The 20,974-nt window shown below is 45.8% G+C and overlaps 1 protein-coding gene across 13 annotated transcripts in view; it reads left to right on the forward strand.

Moving 5' to 3' along the window:
* The window catches only part of RIMS2 (regulating synaptic membrane exocytosis 2), a 2,919,733-nt gene that overhangs the window by 2,685,636 nt on the left and 213,123 nt on the right, over positions 1-20,974 (forward strand). For all 13 annotated transcript variants that reach the window (XM_069621474.1, XM_069621475.1, XM_069621476.1 and 10 more), the window contains one exon: positions 15,073-15,314. In XM_069621474.1, coding sequence (XP_069477575.1) covers positions 15,073-15,314 — 242 coding nt within the window. The remainder of the gene's footprint in view (positions 1-15,072; positions 15,315-20,974) is intronic.

The following is a 20,974-nucleotide window of genomic DNA, read 5'->3' on the forward strand; positions in this document are numbered from 1 at the left end:
GCTGGGTGCAGACAGTTACAAGTGGCAGCTAAACAACCTTGTTAATCAAGAGACCTGGGGTCCTTCCTATCTTCTATCTCCCTCTCCACATGTGGTGTCCCCAGCGGTCTATCCTCTTGTCCTGGCTTTTCAACCAATACCTGGCAACTCTCGCCTACTGCATCTCAATGTTCTGCTCAACTTTCCAGTGCTATGCTGATGACACCCAACTCATTTTCAGGCTTCCTTCAGCCTCCTCCTCTCCTTCCCTCATCGCCGATTGTCTAATCGCCATTCAAAATTGGTGTGCCGCCAATGATCTATGTCTAAATGCCAACAAGACTGAGATCCTCCTTATTGGTACACCACCCCCATCCTTTCCTCTCACTCTCTGGCCAGCCTACCTTGGCCCTCCTCCCACCCCCACTTGCGCGGCTAAGAACCTTGGGGTTATCTTTGATTCTACACTTTCCTTCTCCTCACACATCTCTGATGTCTCCAAAAAATGTAACTTTTTACTTCACCTCCTTAGAGGTACTCTACCTTTCCTCTCCTTCCCTCAAAAGCTCACTGTTTCCCAAGCTCTGGTTCTTTCCAGACTGGATTACTGTAACAGCCTCTTTCTAAATCTACTTGGCTCCACTCTCCGCCCTCTACATCTAATCCAGAACAGGACTGAGAGACTTTTGGCCTCAAGCCCTGGGATCTTATCTCTCCAGCCTTGAAATCCCTTCATTGGCTCCCAGTGGATGCAAGGATTACATTTAAAACCCTCTGTATTGTCCACAAGGCTTTCTGGGGCCTGGGTCCAAAATACCTTCAACTATCCCTCCGTAAATACCTCCCCTCTCGAGCCCTTCGCTCCTCTACTTCTAACTCCCTCAGGGTTAGTCGTTTTGCAAAAAAACGAGCTGGGGGTAGATCCCTGTCTTCTGCTGGTGCCGCCCTTTGGAACAGCCTCCCGGCCACCTTGAAACTTTAAGAAAAAAATCTTCGGTTCCGGAAACTTCTCAAGACCCCTGCCTTTGCCCCCCCTTCTCCCCTGTTAATCTGTTTCTTCTCATGGCATTGTGCACCTGGCCACCCTCTGTTCTTTCGGGTCCAGGTACCTGCTCACCCTGCCACCCTCCTGCACTGCCTCCAGGTCACCATCTGCACTAGTGTACTGTATCTGTAGCCATACAGTCCCCCTCCCACGTTTCTTCTGCACTTACCAGATATACCTTTCTGACTAACTTTCACTTGCCACTTGCTGGCTGCACTACCATGGTTTAAAGCCCTTATTTATTATGTATTCTATTTAATATTTATTTATGTTTTCTCTCCTCTGCACTTTCCACTCCCCGCCCCTTTCCCTTGCACGTTTCCCCTTTTCCTTTCCCATGCACTTGTGCTTTCTTAATTGTCACTGGGCCTAGTAAGATCGCTGTTTTTCCTGTTTTCTTTTTTTTTCTCTCCCTTGTTCCCCACCCCTTTTGCCTGGTCGCGCTCTGAAACACTTGTGTACGAGCGCAATATAAATAAAATATCATTTCATATCATTTCATTTCATCTTCAACAGGTGGGTCACCCCCAGGCAGGTCTCTTTCCCACCTGCCACAACAAGAAGTGTCCCCAGTCGCATCCTGGCAAGGGTCAGGGCCCCGGCTTTCTGGGCGACGCATTTAATCTCCAGTGGCCGGCATGAAGTCCTACGCCTTTCCGCCCATGCCTCTGATTCACAGAGTAATTTTCAAAATCAAGGAGTCTCGCCAACTCCTCATCATTCTAATAGCTCTGTGGTGGCCAGCCAGGCCATGGTTTTTGGAGCTGCTCAGTCTCTCAAAAGTGTTCCCAAGTCACCTCCCGACGGGCCCAGCACATCTTCTGGCACAGCAGGGGGGGCAGAGTCATCCACCCTGCTCCAGGGAAACTATCCCTCAGAGCGTGGTTCCTGAGCAGGTAACCCTGCAGCACCTCAGCCTCTCACAGGCCAATCTGGAGATCATACAGGGAATCGACCCCCTGGCGTGAACCTTGAATGACGTGCTCTCCTTCTCGGCTCACCTCGCCCACTCAGACGTTTAGGTGGACACCTGCCGCACATACCTTGCAGCCATTGGGGCTTACAGGAACTTGGAGGAAAGCATGTTCTCCTCCTCCAATCCTATCGTCAAGAAACACCTGACTGGACTCGCAAGGCTCTACCCGCCCGTCAAGAGACCGCACCTGCTGTTGGACCTTAACATAGTCTTGGGCGCTTTGGCGCACAAACCGTTTGAGCCAATGGCATCCGTTAACATCAGGCCGACTAGTAAGGCCATCAAGACGGCCTTACTAGTCGGCCTCACCTCAGCTCGTAGAGTCAGCGAAATCCAGGCGCTGGTCACTTCTGAACCATATACTACCTTTCACAAGGACAGAGTAGTCCTGTGGACACACATTTCTGCCCAAGGTTCCGTCTGCTTTCCACTGGAACGAGTTAATAGTACTTCCTACGTTTTTTCCTGATCCCAAGAACGAAGCACAGAGAGTGCTGCACTGCCTGAATGTCATGCGTGCCCTGAAATTCTACTTGGACAGGACCAAGAGCTTCTGCAATTCAGACGCCCTGTTTGTCACTTTCAGAGGCTCAAGACCAGGCTATTAGGCCTCTAAGGCTTCCATATCCCTCTGGATGGTCTCTGCCATCAGGGAAGCGTATGAGGGCCAGCACTCCCGGCCAAGATGCATGCCCACGCAGTCAGGGCCAAGGCAACGGCCATCGCATTCCAACGCCATGTCCCTTGGCAAGTCATAAGCAGGGAGGCCACTTGGGCCTCTCCCTCGGCTTTCTGCAAGCATTACTGTTTGGATGCCGACTCTAGATCTGATGCAGCTTTCGGACAGGCGGTTCTCAGGAACCTATTTGCTTAAGGAGGGTCTCCTCCCCACCCTAGGGCTACAATCATTTGTAATTGCCAATACAGTATGGAGGAAAGGGGACGGGACGTAAGAGTAAATATAAGTTACTCACCGTTGTGACTAATGTACTTAGTCCATAGTCCCCTTTCCTCCATACGTCCCACCAACCTCCCCCTTAATAATACTGGTGTCATTAGGCAATGCTAAATCTATTGTCGATACGTCAATGGGGACTGAGGTGTGGCGCCGGAGGGCGGAGTCAGGGCAGCACATGCTCCCTGGGCCGCACCCCTGCGCACCTCTAAATTTAAAGGGGAAGAAGGTTTTTTCTGGTGAAAAAGGTTCTGTCTCCCGTCCCTTCCATGTATGGAGGAAAGGGGACTATGGACTAAGAGTACGTTAGTCACTACGGTGAGTAACTTATAATATATATATATATATATATATATGAACACAGGTAAATTAGAAAGGTAACATTAATTGAAGGGGGCAAGTGCTTCAAACTAAAGAGGAGTTCTATTTAAATATACACAATTACATTATTAAGTGTCACTGTAGGCAGTGGTGGGGCCAGGTAGGTAGTATGGTCGAGAGGGCAGGAGGAGCTCCCTCTTTAGCAAGTAAGTGAAGTTCAAGCCGAGTTTCAGAGAGATCCACTTTTGAGCTGACTTTGATTGTTATGGGCAGTGGGTTTCAATGGAGCTGGGCGAGTAGGGAGAAAGAGCAGAAGCGAATGGAGGCATTGGGAGTGTATGGAACTGTGAGATTGAGTGCTGAGGAGGATCAGAGGTAATGATATGTTGATTAAACTGAAATACAATCAGGCAGGTACTGGAGGTGCAAGACCATTGATAGTTTTGTAGACTAAGAGAAGGAACTTGAAAAGAGCTCAGTTGTGCATGAATGGCCAACCAGCATGCTGTCATAGATAGAAGGGAGGAGGGGATCTGGGTAGGTTGTAGAGTACAGGTAGCAAAGCTGAGAACTTGGTGTAGAGGGTGGAAGCAGTAAATAGGAAGACCAATGTGTAGGTTTGAGCAGTAGTTCATTTTGCTTAGCACAAGAGTGGAGATTTGTAGCGTGGTTAGTAAGAACATTTTCTGAATGTTGATGAGGTTAATACCAGCAGCAGAGGCAGTGGTATTAATGAATAGTTGCAGTCATACGTTACTATGAAATAGGACCACAAGACTGCAAACCAGTGGTGAGGGAGCAAAAAGGTCAGGCGGGAAGGCGATAGCAGAGGAAAGGTTAGGGATGCAGCATGAAGCAGTGGCGAGCCATCCAGTGACTAATTGCAGGTAGACAGTACATTATCTGTTCTGAGATGGCTGGGGTTAAAGAGGGAAATTAGAAAAATATTTGACTACCATCAGCAAAAAGATGAGAGTGAAAGCCAAAAGATGAGATAAGTCTTCCTAGTGCAGAGGCATAGAGGTCGAAGAGCAAAGATCCAAAGACTGATTCTTAGGAATGCCTACAGGGAGCTGGATTGGACCAGAGGTTTGCGAGTTCCAAGAGATTGTAAAGGATCGACCGTCAAGGTAGGAGGTGATCCATTCAAGAACAGATGTGTGAAAACCAAGGTCCTGGAGAGTGAGGAGCAGAGAGTAGTGGTCAACAGCATTGAAAGCAGAAGAAATATCCAAAAGAATAATATAGAAGAGAGTTTGAAGTGATGAGCATTAGAGAGAAAGTTGGAGACATGCATGGGTGCTGTCTCAGTGAAGTGTTTATTATGAAAGACATATTGAAGTGGATCTCCAAGGCCGCTGTCCTCAAGGTACTTAGTTATCTGGTTGAAGGCCACCCAATCAAGGTCTTTTTAATAATGAGGAAGGAGAGAAACTGGCTGATAGTTTGCTGGGCTCTTGGGTAAGCAGAGGGTTTCTTCAGTAGGGGTAAGGCAGTTGCAGATTGGAAGTAAGCATGAAAGGGTACAGTGGAGAGAAAGAGGTTAAAGAATTCAGAGAGATAAGGGAGTTATTGGAACTAATTCATTGACCATTTGGGGAACAAAAAGGTTGAAAGGTGCGCAAGATGGGTTGGCACTGAATGATGGATGCAAATTAAATCTGAGAGCTTGGGAGAAAAAGTTATGAATAGAAGATGTAGTGGGAGAGGTGGTAGACAGAAGAAGGGTTTGGTAGGGAGAGAGAGTAGGGCTGTGAGAGTGCTAATTGTATAGATTTTAGAGGAAATTTAGTGAGCCAAATAATTAGCAGAAAAGGTGTGCGGGATGGATACTGGCTTGTGAGTTGTGAGCAAAGGTTGGTGCATAGATTAAAGTTTGTTGGGCCGATTGAGAAGGGAGGAGGTTAGGTTTGTGAAGTAGGAGGATTTGGCAGAGTCCGGTGCAGAGGTTAGGGCAGCAAGAGCATTTTATTAGGCTAGGTGTCCATAATTAATTTTTAAATCATTGAGCATGTTTGTTTTGAGGGTCTGAATTTTAGCAGTGATCCAAGGCTGGGGATGGGGACAGGAAGATGTGAACAGTGTTGGTCAAATGGAGTCATAAGGGCATATTGAAAGTCAGAGAAAGCACTGTCAATGGAAGAGGCATGAATAGGGGAAATAGACAGGAGAGAGTTCCTCACATGATCATGTATGGAGCAAGAAAGCCCTATGTGACTTTCTTCTTAATCGTTGAAGAGGGGAGAGGAGGAGTAGAAGGTGGAAGTACCAAGGTGTTAAAGTGAACAATGGAGGGATCAGAGAGAGATGGGCCAACAAAGAGGTTATAGGAGGAGAGTGAATTAGCGAGCAACACAAGGCCAGGTAAGTTCCCACCAGAGTGGGTAGGCTGGTCATGGATGGAGTAGAGGGAGTAGTCAGATAGGAGGGAGTTAAGGTCAAGGCAGGTGGCATCAGAGGGCCTGGGGAGGTTAAAGTCCCCCCAGCATGACAATGGCGTTTTAAGTAGGAATTTGCTCAAGGAGAAGGGTCAAATCAGGGAATAAAGAGTTGAGAGGACCAGGGCGCTGATAAAGAGCCATGCCAGTGAGAGTAGTTGGAGGTAGGAGTTTAATAGGTTTAATAGTGGCATATTCAAAAGAGGAAGAGTTGATGTCAGTCAGGGGTAGGAGGGCAGAGTTGAGGAGCTTACTGAAAAGGAACCTCACACAGCCACCCTTTCCAACAGGTTGGGGAGAGTGGGTGAAGGTAGCAAAGTCAATGTGGAGAACTGTTAGAGTAGCAGAGTTGTGAGGTTTCTGTGTTAGCAGGAAGTGAACGTTAAGGGTGATAAGAGTCCAAGTGGTGAATGATGTAGGAAGAGTTCTTGTTGTGCACTCCAGATGCCAAGTGAAAGAGTGATGGGAGGTGTGAGGAGGTGGTGGGGTAGCTAGCACATGTTGTGTGATAGGCAAGGTGGATAGATGAAGTTGGAGGACCTGGGAGCTCAAGCGTGTCTTATATGAGGGGTGTGGGTGAAGGCGGGGGAAGGAAGGAGGATGATGTGGAGGCATTAGAGTGATACACCAAGTGGATGCTGAAGGCTATGAGAGAAGTGAAGTGAAAGAGTGAGTAGAATGTAGAATGAAGTGAAGTCAAGATGCAAGAAGCCAAGATGCACGATGAAGGGTAAACAATGAAGAAAGGGTGAAGCCAAAGAGATAGAGAGAAATAGGGTAGGTGGGTGAGAGGAAATGTTAGATGGTTGGCTGAGAAGAAGCAGGTGTATGTTCTGAGTAGGGCTAGAATGGGCCTATGAGTAACCAAAAGACAGTTAACACGCCCAACTCCAATGCCCAACACCAAAAGTTCAGTGGTGTAAGGATAGTCAATGGGTGGAAGGATCGCTATTTGTGGAAGCACAAGTCAGGTAATGTGTTAGCTTGGAAAAGTCTAGTCTTGAGCAAGGGTTCTGGGCTTCTGCCCTTTCCTGCCCCAACAGGGAGTTGCTTGTTGCTGCTTTTGGCCCTGTGCCGCAGCTGATTGGGCTGGACATCCATGGGAGACAGCATGGTACATGTCCCTCTGGAAGCCAGGCAAGGTTCTCCAGTTGGCCTCCACACTTGCAGGCAGATTCTTGGGTGTTGTAGGCCCAAGGAGCATTGATTTGCAGGCCGGGCCCTCTGATGGTGCACAGGGTCCTCTGGCAAAGCAGAATGTGGCCAAGAAAATAGAAATAATGTAAACAAATCCTCAGACAGTCACATGTCCCTCTGGTAGCCAAGCACAATGCTCCCAATGACTTCCTCTCTTTCAGGCAGTGTCCTAGGTTTTCTACACCCAGGGAGATTCATTTTGTAGGCAGGTCCCTTAGATGGTGCCCAGAGTCTTTCCTAATATGTTGAATATAATGTTAATGTTTGGTCCTCAAGAACCCTGGGGAGAAGTACAAGCTTGAATTAAGTCATTAAATGCAATCAAGTAACATTCAGATGTAATTTCGGTATTGAACATAATATTTATAAAGGATTTTAATAATTTTTTTTATTTTTTTAAAACCTTTATTTTTGATTTTTAAAACATTAAACAACTACGCACCCACATTAGGGTGGTTTTAACTCTGCGCCATGTCCTACCTCCCCCCCGCCCTCTCCTCCCCCCTGCCCCCCCGCTCAGTCCTGTGACTCCTATGGGTGTGCAGTCTTTTTCCGGTTACTTGAGACATGTGGCCGGTGTTGTTAGCTCTGTGTCATCACAGCTGGCTTGTTCCTGTGCCAGGGGTGCCTGGCCGAATGTCAGGTGTCTCCTCAGCTTCGTTTAACAGGAATTGTACTAACGGGCCCCAGATGTCAGGTGGGCGGGCATGTAAGGGTAGTGACTTAATAAAGTCCGTTTCCACATCCTGACAGTAAAGAATGTCCCTGCGCCAGGCAGGGATTGTTGGAGGGGGGCCTCGACCCCAGGCCATAGCCACTCTCCTGCGGGCAAGTGTCAACAGGAGTCCTGCCAATGTCCTTGACGGGGCGGAAAGTGATTTTGTCATGCCGAGTAAGGCTGCCGTTTGGCTCGGTTGTATCTCTTCACCCACTATTGCTGCTGTCGTCTCCAAGACTCGGCTCCAGAAGGGTGTTATTTCAGGGCACTCCCATGCGAGGTGGACGAAGTCTGCTGGTTGCATCCCACATCTCTCGCAGTTCGCATCCGCCTCCGGGTGGTGTCTGTTAGCTTTTGCTGGTGTGTAATAGGTCTGGTGGAGGAAGTTGAAATGAATTAGTTTAAGGCGAGAGTTGAGAGCTATTTTTTGTGTCTGTTTCAGGATGTAGGTCCAATCTTCCTCTGGAATGGTCATGTGTAGGGACCTCTCCCATCTGGTCTTTGCCTGAGTAAGTTTGGGTGTCGTGTCTGTGATGATGGATTTGTAGATTTGCGACACCAGCTTGCCCTCGCCTTGCGCCTGTATGGCATTGTGGAGTAGTTGCCAGGTTGGGGGTTGTTGGGGGAAGTCTGGCAAGAGAGCTTGTAGAGTGTACCTGGTCCTGAAATATAGGAATGTGTCAAGTGCGGTGTTGCCGCCTTTCGATTTTGCTTGTTGTGGTGTTATAAAGCCGTCCTCCGTGAAGAAGTCTCCCAGGGTCTTTATTTGTAATTTGTCAACCCACTGGTGAAATACTTTCTCAGATGTCAGTGGAATTCCTGGGATGAACTTTACAGGCAATAACGGAGAGTATCGAGGTTGTACCCCGTATATTTGAGCCAGTCTCTTCCAGACCTTGTACGTTGAAAGCATTGCGTTCATGGTGCAGTTGGGGACGGGAATTTGGCTGAAGACGACTGCTGTTAACAAGTTTGGGGTAGCCAGGGCTCGCTCCACCTGCACGTGAGGTCTGATTGTATGGGTGGCGTACCAATGGCTGAGGAATTGCGCCTGGGCTGCCCAGAAGTACTTCTCCAGGTCTGGGAGGGCGAGGCCCCCGCTCATCACCGGGAGTGTCAACGTTGCGTGCGCCACTCTGGCTGGTTTGCCTGCCCAGAGCAGCTCAAGGACCATACTCTTTAGTCTTTTCAGGAAGGTTTGGGGTAGCAGTATAGGGATATTGGTGAATAGGTACAACAGTTTTGGAAGAATCACCATCTTGACCAGGGAAGCTCTCCCCCAGAGCGTTAGCGGTAAGGACTTCCACCGCGTCACTTTTTCCTGGAGGGACTTGACTACCTCTTCGTAGTTGTCGCGGAACACCTCGTGGTAACTCAGGGACATATGGACCCCCAGGTACCGGACTTTGGACGTTTTCCATGTGAACTGGAAGTCATCCGCGAATGGTTTGGTAGTAGGGGTCAGCGGGAATATGATGGACTTCGCTGGATTGACCTTCAGGCCGGAGGCTGTTCCAAACTTGATTACCTCCCTCATGACCGGGTTTAGATTTTCTTCGGGATCCCGAATGAGCAATGCCACATCGTCTGCGTAGAGGGACGTAATGAGCTTGTGCGGTCCGATTACGAGCCCTCTTTGTTGTCTATGCTCTCTTAGGTTGGAGGCCAACGGTTCCATTATCAGGGCGAAGATGAGTGCTGAGAGCGGGCAGCCCTGTCTGGTGCCCCGTTGGAGCTCTATGGGAGCGGATTTTGCCGTGCCTACGATGATGTTGGAGCGTGGCTTGTTGTACAATAGAGAAACAAGTTTGATGAAGCGCGCACCCAGCCCCATTCTGGTGAGTACGGAGAACATGAACGGCCATTCCACTGAATCGAATGCCTTCTCGGCGTCGAGGAGGACTGCGATTGCTTGAGCTGAGGGATCGAGAGCTTCGATGACGCTGAACAGCCTCCTGATGCCAAAGGTTGTATTGCGGCCCGGTATGAAGCCTGCCTGATCTGCTAGTACCAAGGTGGGCATCAGTGGTAGTAGTCTGTTGGTAAGTACCTTCGCGAGTATCTTGTTGTCGAGATTGAGGAGGGAGATGGGTCTGTATGATGCACAGTCCTCCGATGGTTTGCCTGGTTTGTGCAGAAGGATGATGTTGGCTTCTCGGGTAGAGTGGGGGAGGGATCCCTTCTCCAACGACTCCTCATAAACTGCCGTCAGAAGGGGAGCGATGGTGTGTGCGAAGGCTTTGTAAAACTCCCCGGTTAAGCCGTCTGGGCCGGGAGCTTTGGAGTTCGGGAGGGATTTTATGGCATCAATAATCTCCTCTTGAGTGATTAGCTCATTCAGCGGTTCTCGCAGGGGTTGTTCGACCCAGTACAGTTCAGTATCCTCTAGGTACTCCCTTGCGGCGGTTGGGTCTCCGTTGTGTCTAGTACTGTAGAGTTCTTGATAAAACAGCCTGAATTCTTCTGCCATGTCTTCGTCGGTGTGGGCCATTTGTCCCTGTTTGTTCCTGATCCCTTCTATCGGGGGCAGTTTATTGTCGGCTCTGACCAAGTTTGCCAGAAGAGCGCCCGGTTTTTGCCCCTCGCCGTATTGCCTGACCAATCTGTCGCGGTTTAGGAATTTCACTTCGCGATCGGCGGCGTTCCTGAATCTTTGTAGCTCTTCTCTCAGGGCGACTGATCTTGTTGGGTTGTTTGTGTCGGTGCCTTGAAGTTCTAGCTGTTTTAGCTTCTCTTCGCTGGTTGCCAGCTCCCGCCTTATGAGTTTCAGGATGCCATTTTCTTTGGCGTGGCAGACCCCTCTGATGTAGCACTTCAGAGTTTCCCAGAGCGTGCTGGCTGAGGAAACTGACCCTGTGTTGGCTTCAAGGAACATCGAGATCTCCTTCTTCAGTTCCGTCGCGAAAGGATTTTAATAATGAATTCATGACATTGTGATGTTAACATTGCAGCAGAAAGAAATGTTGGCAATATACAAGTAATTTCTGAGATGGGTTGAAGATTTCAATACTTTAGATTATAGAAGGAAGAGTGGACGCCTCATGAGGAAGCTGGATCAGTAGACCAGCCTGACGATAACACAAGTTTAAAATCAGGATCTTCCTCGAACAGGGAATGAAGGAGGTGGTGATGGATGGTTATGTTGGATGTACTTCAGGTTCATTCCGGATGCCGTGGAAGTGAAAATACCTGAGACGGCCAGATAGTCCGACAAAAAAACTATATTTAATTAAATGTTAGGTCCATTTCTTTCTTTAATATAACGATGTTTATTTAGGTGTAGAAAAAAGATGCCATTTGAAATAAAACAACAAAACAGTATTTGATTGTGGCCGCCAAATAGTTTTTTAGAAGCTGGTAATTGGAAAACCTGATGTATATTAAGCATCATACCACAAAATAATTGCTAGATTTTCTGAAACTAAGATTAGTTTTTAATTGATCAAGCACCCTCAAGTCAAAGAGCTTGTGCTATAATAAACCATTTAAATAAATATATAAATTGATATAAAGAAATCATGATTATACAGTGCTTCATGATGAATTTCAAGTTAGTGCTGCAATAAGAGGTGTTAATATTTCCCAATGTAGTAGTCTTCGGTATATCAGCCTCAAAGGGCTGAATCTGCCCTGGCAGGAATTTGAAGTTGCAAAATGCTGATTTGCCTCTTGGTCGTGGTTAGCTGTACTGTAATGTAGTTATTAACGTATGATATATGATATTTTATTTATTGTGCACCTGTACACAAGTGTTTCAAGGCGCGACGAGGCAAGGGATGAACAAGGGAGAACAATAAAACTATCTTACTAGGCCAAGTGACATTGATATTGTGCAAGTACAGGGAGAGGATAGGGGAAAAGCACAAAGGCAAGGGGAAGAGGGGAGGTGCGAGACATAGAATCAAGACATAAGAAAATAGTGCGGCCAACAGGTGGTGGTGCAGAGGTTAAGTGCTGGATGAGTGCAAGTAGGGGGCCTGTAGGGATGCAGTTACAGCCCCCAAGTGCAGGGTTGCCAGGAGGCAGTGCAAGTGTGCAACTGGGAGGGCAGGGACCACTGTCCGTGAATCAGAGGGTACCCAGTGCATTTTCAGACAAATGATCAGCAGGGAAGTGGAAGTCAGAAGGCAGAAGCACAGAGAAAAGTCTTGAGCTGCTTCCGGAACCGGAGATGGTTCTGCTCAGGTTTTAGAGAGTCAGGGAGGCTGTTCCAGAGGGCTGCACCGGCCGAGGAGAGAGATCTGCCCCAACTCGTTGCTTACAGAAGCGACTGACCCTCAGGGAGTTTGAGGAGGAAGTGATAAGAGCTTGAGAAGGAATACACTTCTGAAGAGAAAGCTGGAGATATGTTGGTCCCAGGCTACAGGCTCCAGACGGACTTGTGGGCAATACAAGGGTCTTGAATATTATCCTTGAGCCACTGGCAGCCAATGGAGAGATTTCAGTGCTGGAGAGATACGATCCTTGGGCTTGAGTCCAGGGCAAGTCTTGCAATCCTGTTCTGGATGGGTTCTCCTTTACTCTGTCCTCTCGAGAGGACAGAGAGTAAAGGAAGGTAGATATAAAAAGAGACTGTTACAGTAGTCCAGCCTAGAGAGAAGCAGAGCTCTGAAGACAGTGAGCTTCTGGGGGAAGGAGAGGAAAGTAAGAATACCTCTGACTAGTTTGACTTCTTAGAGAAGTCGGAAATGTGAGGGAAGAAAGAGATGGTGGAATCAAACATAACCCTGAGGTTCTTAGCCTCACAGGTGTGGGTAGGAAGAAGGCCAAGGGAGGCCGGCCAGAGAGTTGGGGGAAAGGAATGTGCAGGTGTGCCGATGAGGAGGATCTCAGTCTTACTGGCATTCAGGCAGAGATGATTGGCGGCGCACCACTACTGGATTACAGACAATATGGGATGAGAGAAGGAGAAGAGGAAGCAGAGGGGAGTCTGAAGGTGAGCTGGGTGTCGTCCGCATAGCACTGGAAGTTGGAGCAGAAAGCAGCAATGCAGAGGGCGAGAGGTGCCAGGTATTGGTTGAACAAACAGGGAGAAAGGTTAGACCCCTGGGGAACACCACAGGTGGAGAGAGAGATAGAGGAGACGAAAAACCCAAGTCGGATCTGGGAGGTACACATGTATTATTTTTTAGCATGAGCAAATAAAGATATGTAAAAGTTGAGAATGGAGGAATGGATACAGGAGATGCACACGGTGTCCTTGATGAGATTGCGATATATAGGACGTAGAAGAAGACTAAACTGTTTAGAGCCATTTGGGAAAGATTCTTCATGCTGTATTGATGCAGGAGATTGAATGTTACCTTAGGTAGGGAAGAAGGTGAGGGAGGAGGTGCATTTTAATATGTAATTTGTTTTTGTGGCTTTTTTGATAATTTTCTTGTTACAATGTACATTTAAAAGTTAAAAGTTATTTTAGTAGGTGAACCATGCATAACATAAAACCTCATTGTAAGAGTTGAGGATGCACTGGTAGAAAATATACTGCAACCAACTAACTGATCTTCCTGCTCAACATTTTTTGTTTGCTATTCGCAGTCTCTAATGCTACAATGGGGATGATATTTCACAGATTTTTAAATCTAAATGATCATTTTATAAAAACCCACAAGCAAAAGGATCTAACAGAATGAAATCACCAAAGGAAAACTATGAGAAAGAAATGAAAAGTAACATTAAAAAGTATGATTCTCAAGATAATACAAAAGTTTTGAAAGGAGCAGGCTAAAATGTAGATGTCATTTAAAAAGGGCAACATGTTTAAAAGGAGTACTTGAAAAAAGAAAAGAATCTTCAGTAGAGTTGAAGATAAGCTTAAAGTGGTAGGGAAGGGATAGATGGCCTATTGTGGTGAGTAAATAAAAACTGAGAGCTGACATGAAATAAGTAGCTTTTGATTAGCGAGCGGGGACTAAAAAGGGGTAAAAACATCTATTTTCAGTGATTTTTTCGTTTTGAGTGTTTTCTTCTAGAATATTCAACTTTAAATGTATATGAGAGCATTGATCCGTTAGGTTATTGCGTGTATGCTTCTATGCACAGTTGAACCTAACCCATCATCATTGTTTCCATTTACTAGAGAGTACTTTGCCTTTAGATCTGGTGTACGCAAGTATTTGTATTTTATTTATATTTTATATAGCGCCTTAAACCAAAGCGCTGTACATTTTAAAAGCAAAGGGCGGTACGAAATAATGATAAGCAATAAACATCAATCCTCGTCGCAAACAGGGGTTTTGGAGAAGGTTAGTTTTTAAGGAAAGACAAAAGAGTGAGTAAACAGTAATGGAGGGGAGAGAGGGTGGAAGAGCATTACAGTGCAGAGAAGCAAGAAGATGAAAAGATTGGATACGAGACTGAGCGCATGGAGGGAGAGGAACATTGAGTCTGAAGAGGGAAGAAGAACGGAGAGAGCGGGGTGAAGGGTAGAAGGATACAAGTTCAGCAAGATAGTCCGGGCCAAGCCCATAGAGGGATTTATTGACACTAGGGCACTCCCTTTGTGCTGGATGGCATTTTGAAGATACACCGCCAGGTCAAGCTATGTCTTCAACTCCAAAATAAAGTTATACAGACTCCGGACAAAAATAAATCACATTCTTATGTTTGTGTATATTGCTTTATTTGTATTGCTTCTCTAGTCAGGAAACAGTCCTGCTATCAAATCACACTGTTATATGGGAATTGATAATATGTGACATGGTGCCTGTTTGCTGAATGCGGAGCTACACAATACAAGCTCATTTAGTTTCATCCAGAGTGCTGCCGAAATTATTTCAAAGTTGATTTACATGGGATTACATCTTTAACCACTTATATTTTCCAGCACTTTAAGATTACATGAGTTGTGGTGACACACCTTTCTGTGAAATGGAAGCATTTAGTTAACAGGCCCAATAGTATATGATACTACTAGAATACATTGTTCTGCTCACTTCAATTCCTTTTCTCTTTGCAGAATTTGTTTGGTGGTACAAATCCAAGACCATTGGGTTCTGTCTTATTAAGGCAGCCAAAAATATGTAGATGTTCAATATTTACAGATGCATGCTATACACAAGAAATATGACATGAATACATCCATCAGGTTTATCACTAATAAATACAGGAGTATCTAAATGTTAGCTGACTGTGTAATGTCGCGATTAAGTGAGACTCCATTTTTTGTGCAGAAGTAATAAATGCTATTCTCATTGTAATATTTAGCATTCATATACAGGGTTTAAATTCCAGGTAAAGCACCTTGTAAAAAGAGGACAGCTTTAACATGTAAATTGTTGCATAGATTAAAAATGTCTCAGATTCTACCACAAACACAAACAAATACCCCAGTGTGAAGTAGTTGCCTTCGATCTTCCCGATGTTCCAATCTGAACCCTGTCCTTTTCTATCTCTTTCTTTTCCCTACTTGTGTTGCACTTGTTACCCTTCCGCGGCTGACAGTGTCTTTACATCCAAAATGCAAAGCAGACAAATGGGTGCCTCAGGGAAGAACATGACAAAAAGCACCAGCATCGGTGGAGACATGTATATTTTAGAGAAGAATGATGGCAGTCAGTCAGACACTGCAGTGGGCACTGTGGGTACTGGCGGCAAGAAGAGACGTTCCAGCATCGGGGCAAAAATGGTAGCCATCGTGGGCCTGTCCAGGAAAAGTCGGAGTACATCCCAACTCGGTCCTACAGGTAAACCAGTTTCCCTTTATACCCTTTTTCATTTGCCATGTACTGTAGATGATATCATGTTCACCGAGTTACTGAAATGTAGACGGTTTTATAATGTTTAACAACATAAGTGAGATTGGGAAAGAGTTTGAACTTCTCTGTATTTACAGCTATATCGAGGCATCTTTCTGGACTTGAATAGTTTTGATAAATGTGTTAATGAAAATATCTACGGATTATGTTGCTGATCTGCGATTATTAAGTGTACAGGTATTTAAATATACAGAGGAGAACTAAGTGCAGATCAGAGAAACTGTGCTTACTACACAGCTTAGAAGAAACTCAATATGAATTTGTGCAACTCTATTGAATTTATAGGTGTTTAAATTTGTCTTGAAATCTGTCTAGCAAGACTCAGTATAATCTGTGCCAGTTTCTCTGAATATGGGTGTTATGTCAACCAATCAGAACTATTTGCTGCTCGTGCCAATTGAGTTCAAAGTTCGTCTTTAACTCTGTGCAGAAGTCACTGGGCTGCATGAAAACGTGCAACATGAAGGTATGAGCCGTCAGGGGAGAAACAGTCAGTGCAATGTGTGTAAGTGTAGGTGTTAGACAACTGTGAAAAAGAGATCTCCTTATGTATGTCCTGTCCAGCATGTGTGTTTCTATGCATACAGAAAGCCTATATGCTTTAAATAATCACTATAGAAACATATAATTAAACACTACACTGCAGTTCAACGCATAACAACAAGCCGTTAAAACAGCAATTAAAAACCTATCACTAGAAGGTGGGTTAGACATAAGTAGAGGTAGATCAGAGAAGAAGCTAAGACCATCTGTGCAAACCTCATCAAATTTCGAAATGCTTCATCTAAACATGTTGCTTGATAATCTTCAAACCATCGCACAATACTTTATTGTTCACCTCCTCAAAATCATATGCATAAATGTGCATTTTCTATAAAAATCCCTTTATGGCTTGCATTTATTCCCGATCTTAAATCTATTTTTTAATGGATACCATGTCCTCTACTCATTTTTTGTCTGGCCTGCAGGCTGGTACCGTGGAAATGTTTTCAATCACGCTCTCACTGCGCCGGGTGGTGCCTCCGATACTGCCGGTGCCACATAGGTGTCCCTGTGATCTCCACCAGATGTGATTGTTTCCAGAGCAAAGTGGAAGGGCTTGCTCTAAGCCCAACAGTTCTTTTTTGAAGCCACAGATTGTCGGACTTCGGAACATGCTTGGTGTGAATGGGCTCAAACATTAAGCTCTGTGATGAAGTTTTGCTCTGGGGAGTCACCAGCTCAGGGGACTAAGTGCCACCCCAAACCCGTGAACGTTGTACCTCAGGGTGGTATGGGGAGGTTCCTCTAGTCCCCCCACCATGTTCTCCATTACATGACAGGGAACAATCACAGTGTGTTACGTTGTGTCCTAGTCCTAACAACCCTGGCCCTACTCAAAACCATTTCAAGTCCATGAAGGATAGCAATAGTCCCAGAGCAATGCCTCACCCCAACCGATAGAGCCTGAAGCCACACCCTGACCATACTCAAACTTATAACGGCTTAGAGGGAAGCTTTCCGTGGAAGGAAGAGGGCGTCATTGCACTTGGCAACAGCAGGAAGTGCTTAAATACTATATTAGAAGAGAAAATGATGACAATCAGCAGGGTGGAGAAACAAATTCCCACTTGGAGAAAAAAGTCAAACAACTGACGGAGAGCATTGGTCGATGATGAGATCCCAACAGGGAACACTTAATTCTAATGCCCCTAGAAACAGTTTCAAAACTGAATCAACAATGGCAGGGGGTAAGTATTTCAAATAAACATGCCCATGGTGATGAGGAAATTGAAGATGCGGTTGGAAAGCTATGTCTACCTTAGGTTAAGCGTCTATTACTCTCTGTGAAAACCAGTAAGTCACATTGTCTCTGAACCTGAACACGTGGGAAAAATGTCATCTTTCATGTCCAACTTACAGAGAAGGTGTGAATTATTGGAAGGTTCTGCCTGATGATATGGAGGCAGAGCTCTTTAGGCAACTACAGGACACTAGAATCTAGAATGGATTACCTGTGACTCTGTTCCATGAGCAGGTCCCTTTTGGGCTCAATGCTGAGTTTTCCTCATACATGAGTTTGATGAGGAGACCTGTAAGGGGTCAGTCATGGTGGATAAGACCGAAAGAGACAGGATTACTGACATAATGCAGAAGGGTCCTAAAGAAGACCAGCTTTTCTTGTCATTTGGTGAGTGCTTTGAAACTCCCATCAAGCATATATGGAAGAAATCTATGTCAACGTATGCCCTTAAAAAAACATCTGGAGGAAATACAGGCTCATGAGGAGCCATCCCTTGTACATATTTGGTCATCCACCAGAATATTCTTCAGTGGTGCATGTGGCCAACTCAAGGGGGCTCCCAACGTTGTTTTCATTGTATCATCTGATGGAGTCTAAGCATATTGATACAGTGGCTAAGAAGACATTTACCTCGTAGTCATTGGCCAAGTGGACAGTCAGTGCTGCAATGACTCTTGGTTGCTTCCCGTGTGCCTTGTGGTAGGTTCTGGAATGGGAAATTGACCTCCTTCCGGTGGAATGTTGTGAGTCTACGAAGGAGGTAGTAGCTGAAGACTTTGAAGTGCCAAACATAGTATTCAGGCTTGTTCGATTCTGTGGCAAGAGGAATGGCTATGGGTGCTAGTTTCAGGTACTATGAATGTTTGCGGCTGCCTGTCATTTCACCGGACATGCAGGCTGAAAATCATAGTTGTGCCCTTCCAAGTTGACTCGCTGTTTGAGGAGAAGGTGGATCACACAATAGAGAAATATAAATCATCCAGTTACCCTGATCAATCTTTGTGTTTGTCTGCTACCACTAAGCTGTTTCTTTATGGGTCAGCAATACCGGTGCAAGCTGGTCACCCTGCAAAACCATTGTTTTGGTTTGAATGCCCATTGAGTAATGAGTCGTACAGAAAGCCACGGGGGCAAGGTCCAGTAGAAGTGGGGAACCCAGTCTTAAGCATCTCAGGTAATGGTCGCCCAAGTGAAGCTTCTTTGAGTTTCCATAGTTCATACAAAGCCTGTTGTGGACAAGGTGAGGACTTCATCAAGGTGTGGCAGATTTGACCATGGACTAGTTTCAGCTATAGATTGTAGAGAAAAGTTAGTCTCACGTTTATGAATTTTCTCCCAGACTGGACTCCACAGCAAAGGCTGCAGGCACTTTATTAAACAAAGCTGCTCCTGAAAGAAGAGCGAATGTTCCAAAAGAAAGGCAACAGAAAAGGTACCCGACAAAGAATGCCTTACTTGGATCTATGCAAGATATTTTCACATTCCAAAAAGAGAACCCGGAGCATTGAGGCCTATTTTAGACTTATGGGGTCTAAACAAATACATAAGAAAGGACATGTTCAAATGGTGACGTTGTCCCAGGTTTTGGGCGTGATGTACCGAGGTCACTGTATGGTGTCTTTGGACAGTCGCTCATTCACATGCTTTTCTTACCAGCTCACTGAAAGTTCCTGCAATTTGGGGTTCTAGCCTGCACTGGTCCTTCAGGATTTGCCCTTTTGCCTAATGTTGGCCCGATGGTTTTCACCAAGATGATGGCTCTCATGGTGTCGCATCTGTGGTCGATAGGTGTGGACATATTCCTCTCCCTCGACTATTACCTGGTAAAATCGTACAGTTTGGAGGCAATGCTGCTCCATATTGTAGGGCTTTCCTAAAAATCTCATAAAATCAAATCTGGGTCCTACTACGCGTCTGCAGTTCATTGGCGCAATGTTCGACACAACACTTATGAGGGCCTACCCACCACCCACACAGGTTTCAGGCCATCAAGGTCAATTTGTATTGCTTTGTGCCAGAAAGACATGTACTCAGTACGTTTGTTTTTGAGACAGCTGGGATTGATGGCCTATTATATCTTCTTGTTCCTCAGGTGATGCTTTGCATTAAGGAGGCTCGAGTGGGTTCGCAGATTCAGTTGGAATCAGCTGTCTGGGTTCCTGGATGACAAATTACCAGTGAGCATTGGCTTTGTTCAGGACTTGAGATTGTGATACAGGGAGGAGAACGTTATGGTGGGCAATCTATTTGCTCTCTGTCTTTCAGGAGTAGCTCATCGCCCATCAGAATGGCATAGAGGCGAAATTCCTGGGTGAATTGCCTCACTCTGCAGGTATTCCAGATACAGCTGCAGGGCAAGAGAGTAATGGTCTTAAAAGACAACATTACTGCAATGCACCACATGTATATGTTCAGGGGATGTGGGCTTCTTCCATCTGTGCAAGAATACCTATTCGCTAAAAATGAGGCTGATTGCTTGGGGTATCTCGCTGCAGGCCTTCCATCTGGCATGGGTGAGCAATGTGAGTTTGTTTGCTCTCAGAAGAAGGCAGTGGGTGTCACATGAATTGTCTCTGCACCAGTCAGTTGTGAATCACATCTTCAGAATGTAGGGTGCACTGCAGGTGTATCTCTTTGACTCATGCCAACAGGAAATGCCTGCAACTTTGCTACAAAGATGTGCCAAGGAAGGGTGCATTGAGCAATGCCCTGTTGATCCGAGGGAAAGGTGGATACATTCCTGCTGATCCCCCAGCTGCAGTGCGACCTGAGGAGATTCAGGGTTTACAGGTGAACCATGATCTCTGTGGTCTTCTGATGGACAGAGGGTGTTCTATACAGATCTACACAACCTCAGTTGGATTGTGCTGAAGGACCCCAGTGTTTCAGGAAGAGAGCAGGTTTTTCTACTAGACGCGACCAATCTGCAGTTTCACAGCAGGCTTCTGAATGCCTGAGATTCCAAGAGCATGACTTGTCCAGGAAAGAGCTGTATCTCATTGTGGGTGGCAGTCAGCACCAAGTCTTGCTGTAGGCTGCATTTCTGCAGGTGGTGTGTCCGAGGACATATTCACCTGCCTTTTGGCTTTGGTTGTTAGAGTGTTGGAATTTGCATTGTCACTGGTGAAGTAAGGGCTGTGGTTGTCCACTATGAGGGGATACCTGTATGTGCTTTCCAGCTTTATGTGGAAGCCTAAGCAAGGTTATTTCTTCAAAATACCTATTGTGACCCCAATTCTGAAGGGATTGGTGATCTTCTAACTGCCAGCACTGTACAACCAGATGCGGTAGGATCTGAATTCCGTCCTGGTGCACCTTCTAACAACACCCTTTAAGCCTAGGTACAGCAGCAACATCATGTTGTTTACCCTATGACTGCTTTCTTCATGGCCCTATCAGCAGACAGGTAGGTGAGTGAGCTACACGCCATGTCCACTGAAAAGCCTCAAATGGTTTTTACAAAAGGCAATGTGACACTTTTGATAAAGCCATCTTTTTTGCCCAAGATTATCTCTGAATTTCACATCAACCAGTCATTACAGCTTCCAGATTCATTCCGCTGCCTGGTTCATCCAAGTCAAAGGAGAAGCTGCATAGATAGGCCTGACAGGTTCGACTCGCAAAGGGGCCTTAGACCCTACATAACTATGTCGGGTTAATACTTCTATAAAACAAAGTCCTTGTATGGAAGCTCAATTTGTGTGATTGTCTTCCCTTTGTTGTAGTTCAGTAGACATTGAATTCTACAGTTTTCACACCAAAACAAAAAATAAAGACTGATTTTCTGTTGTTATGCATGTAAAGT

Source organism: Ambystoma mexicanum, chromosome 5q (genome assembly GCF_040938575.1).
Source record: "Ambystoma mexicanum isolate Mex_15411 chromosome 5q, UKY_AmexF1_1, whole genome shotgun sequence".
Taxonomy (NCBI): domain Eukaryota; kingdom Metazoa; phylum Chordata; class Amphibia; order Caudata; family Ambystomatidae; genus Ambystoma; species Ambystoma mexicanum.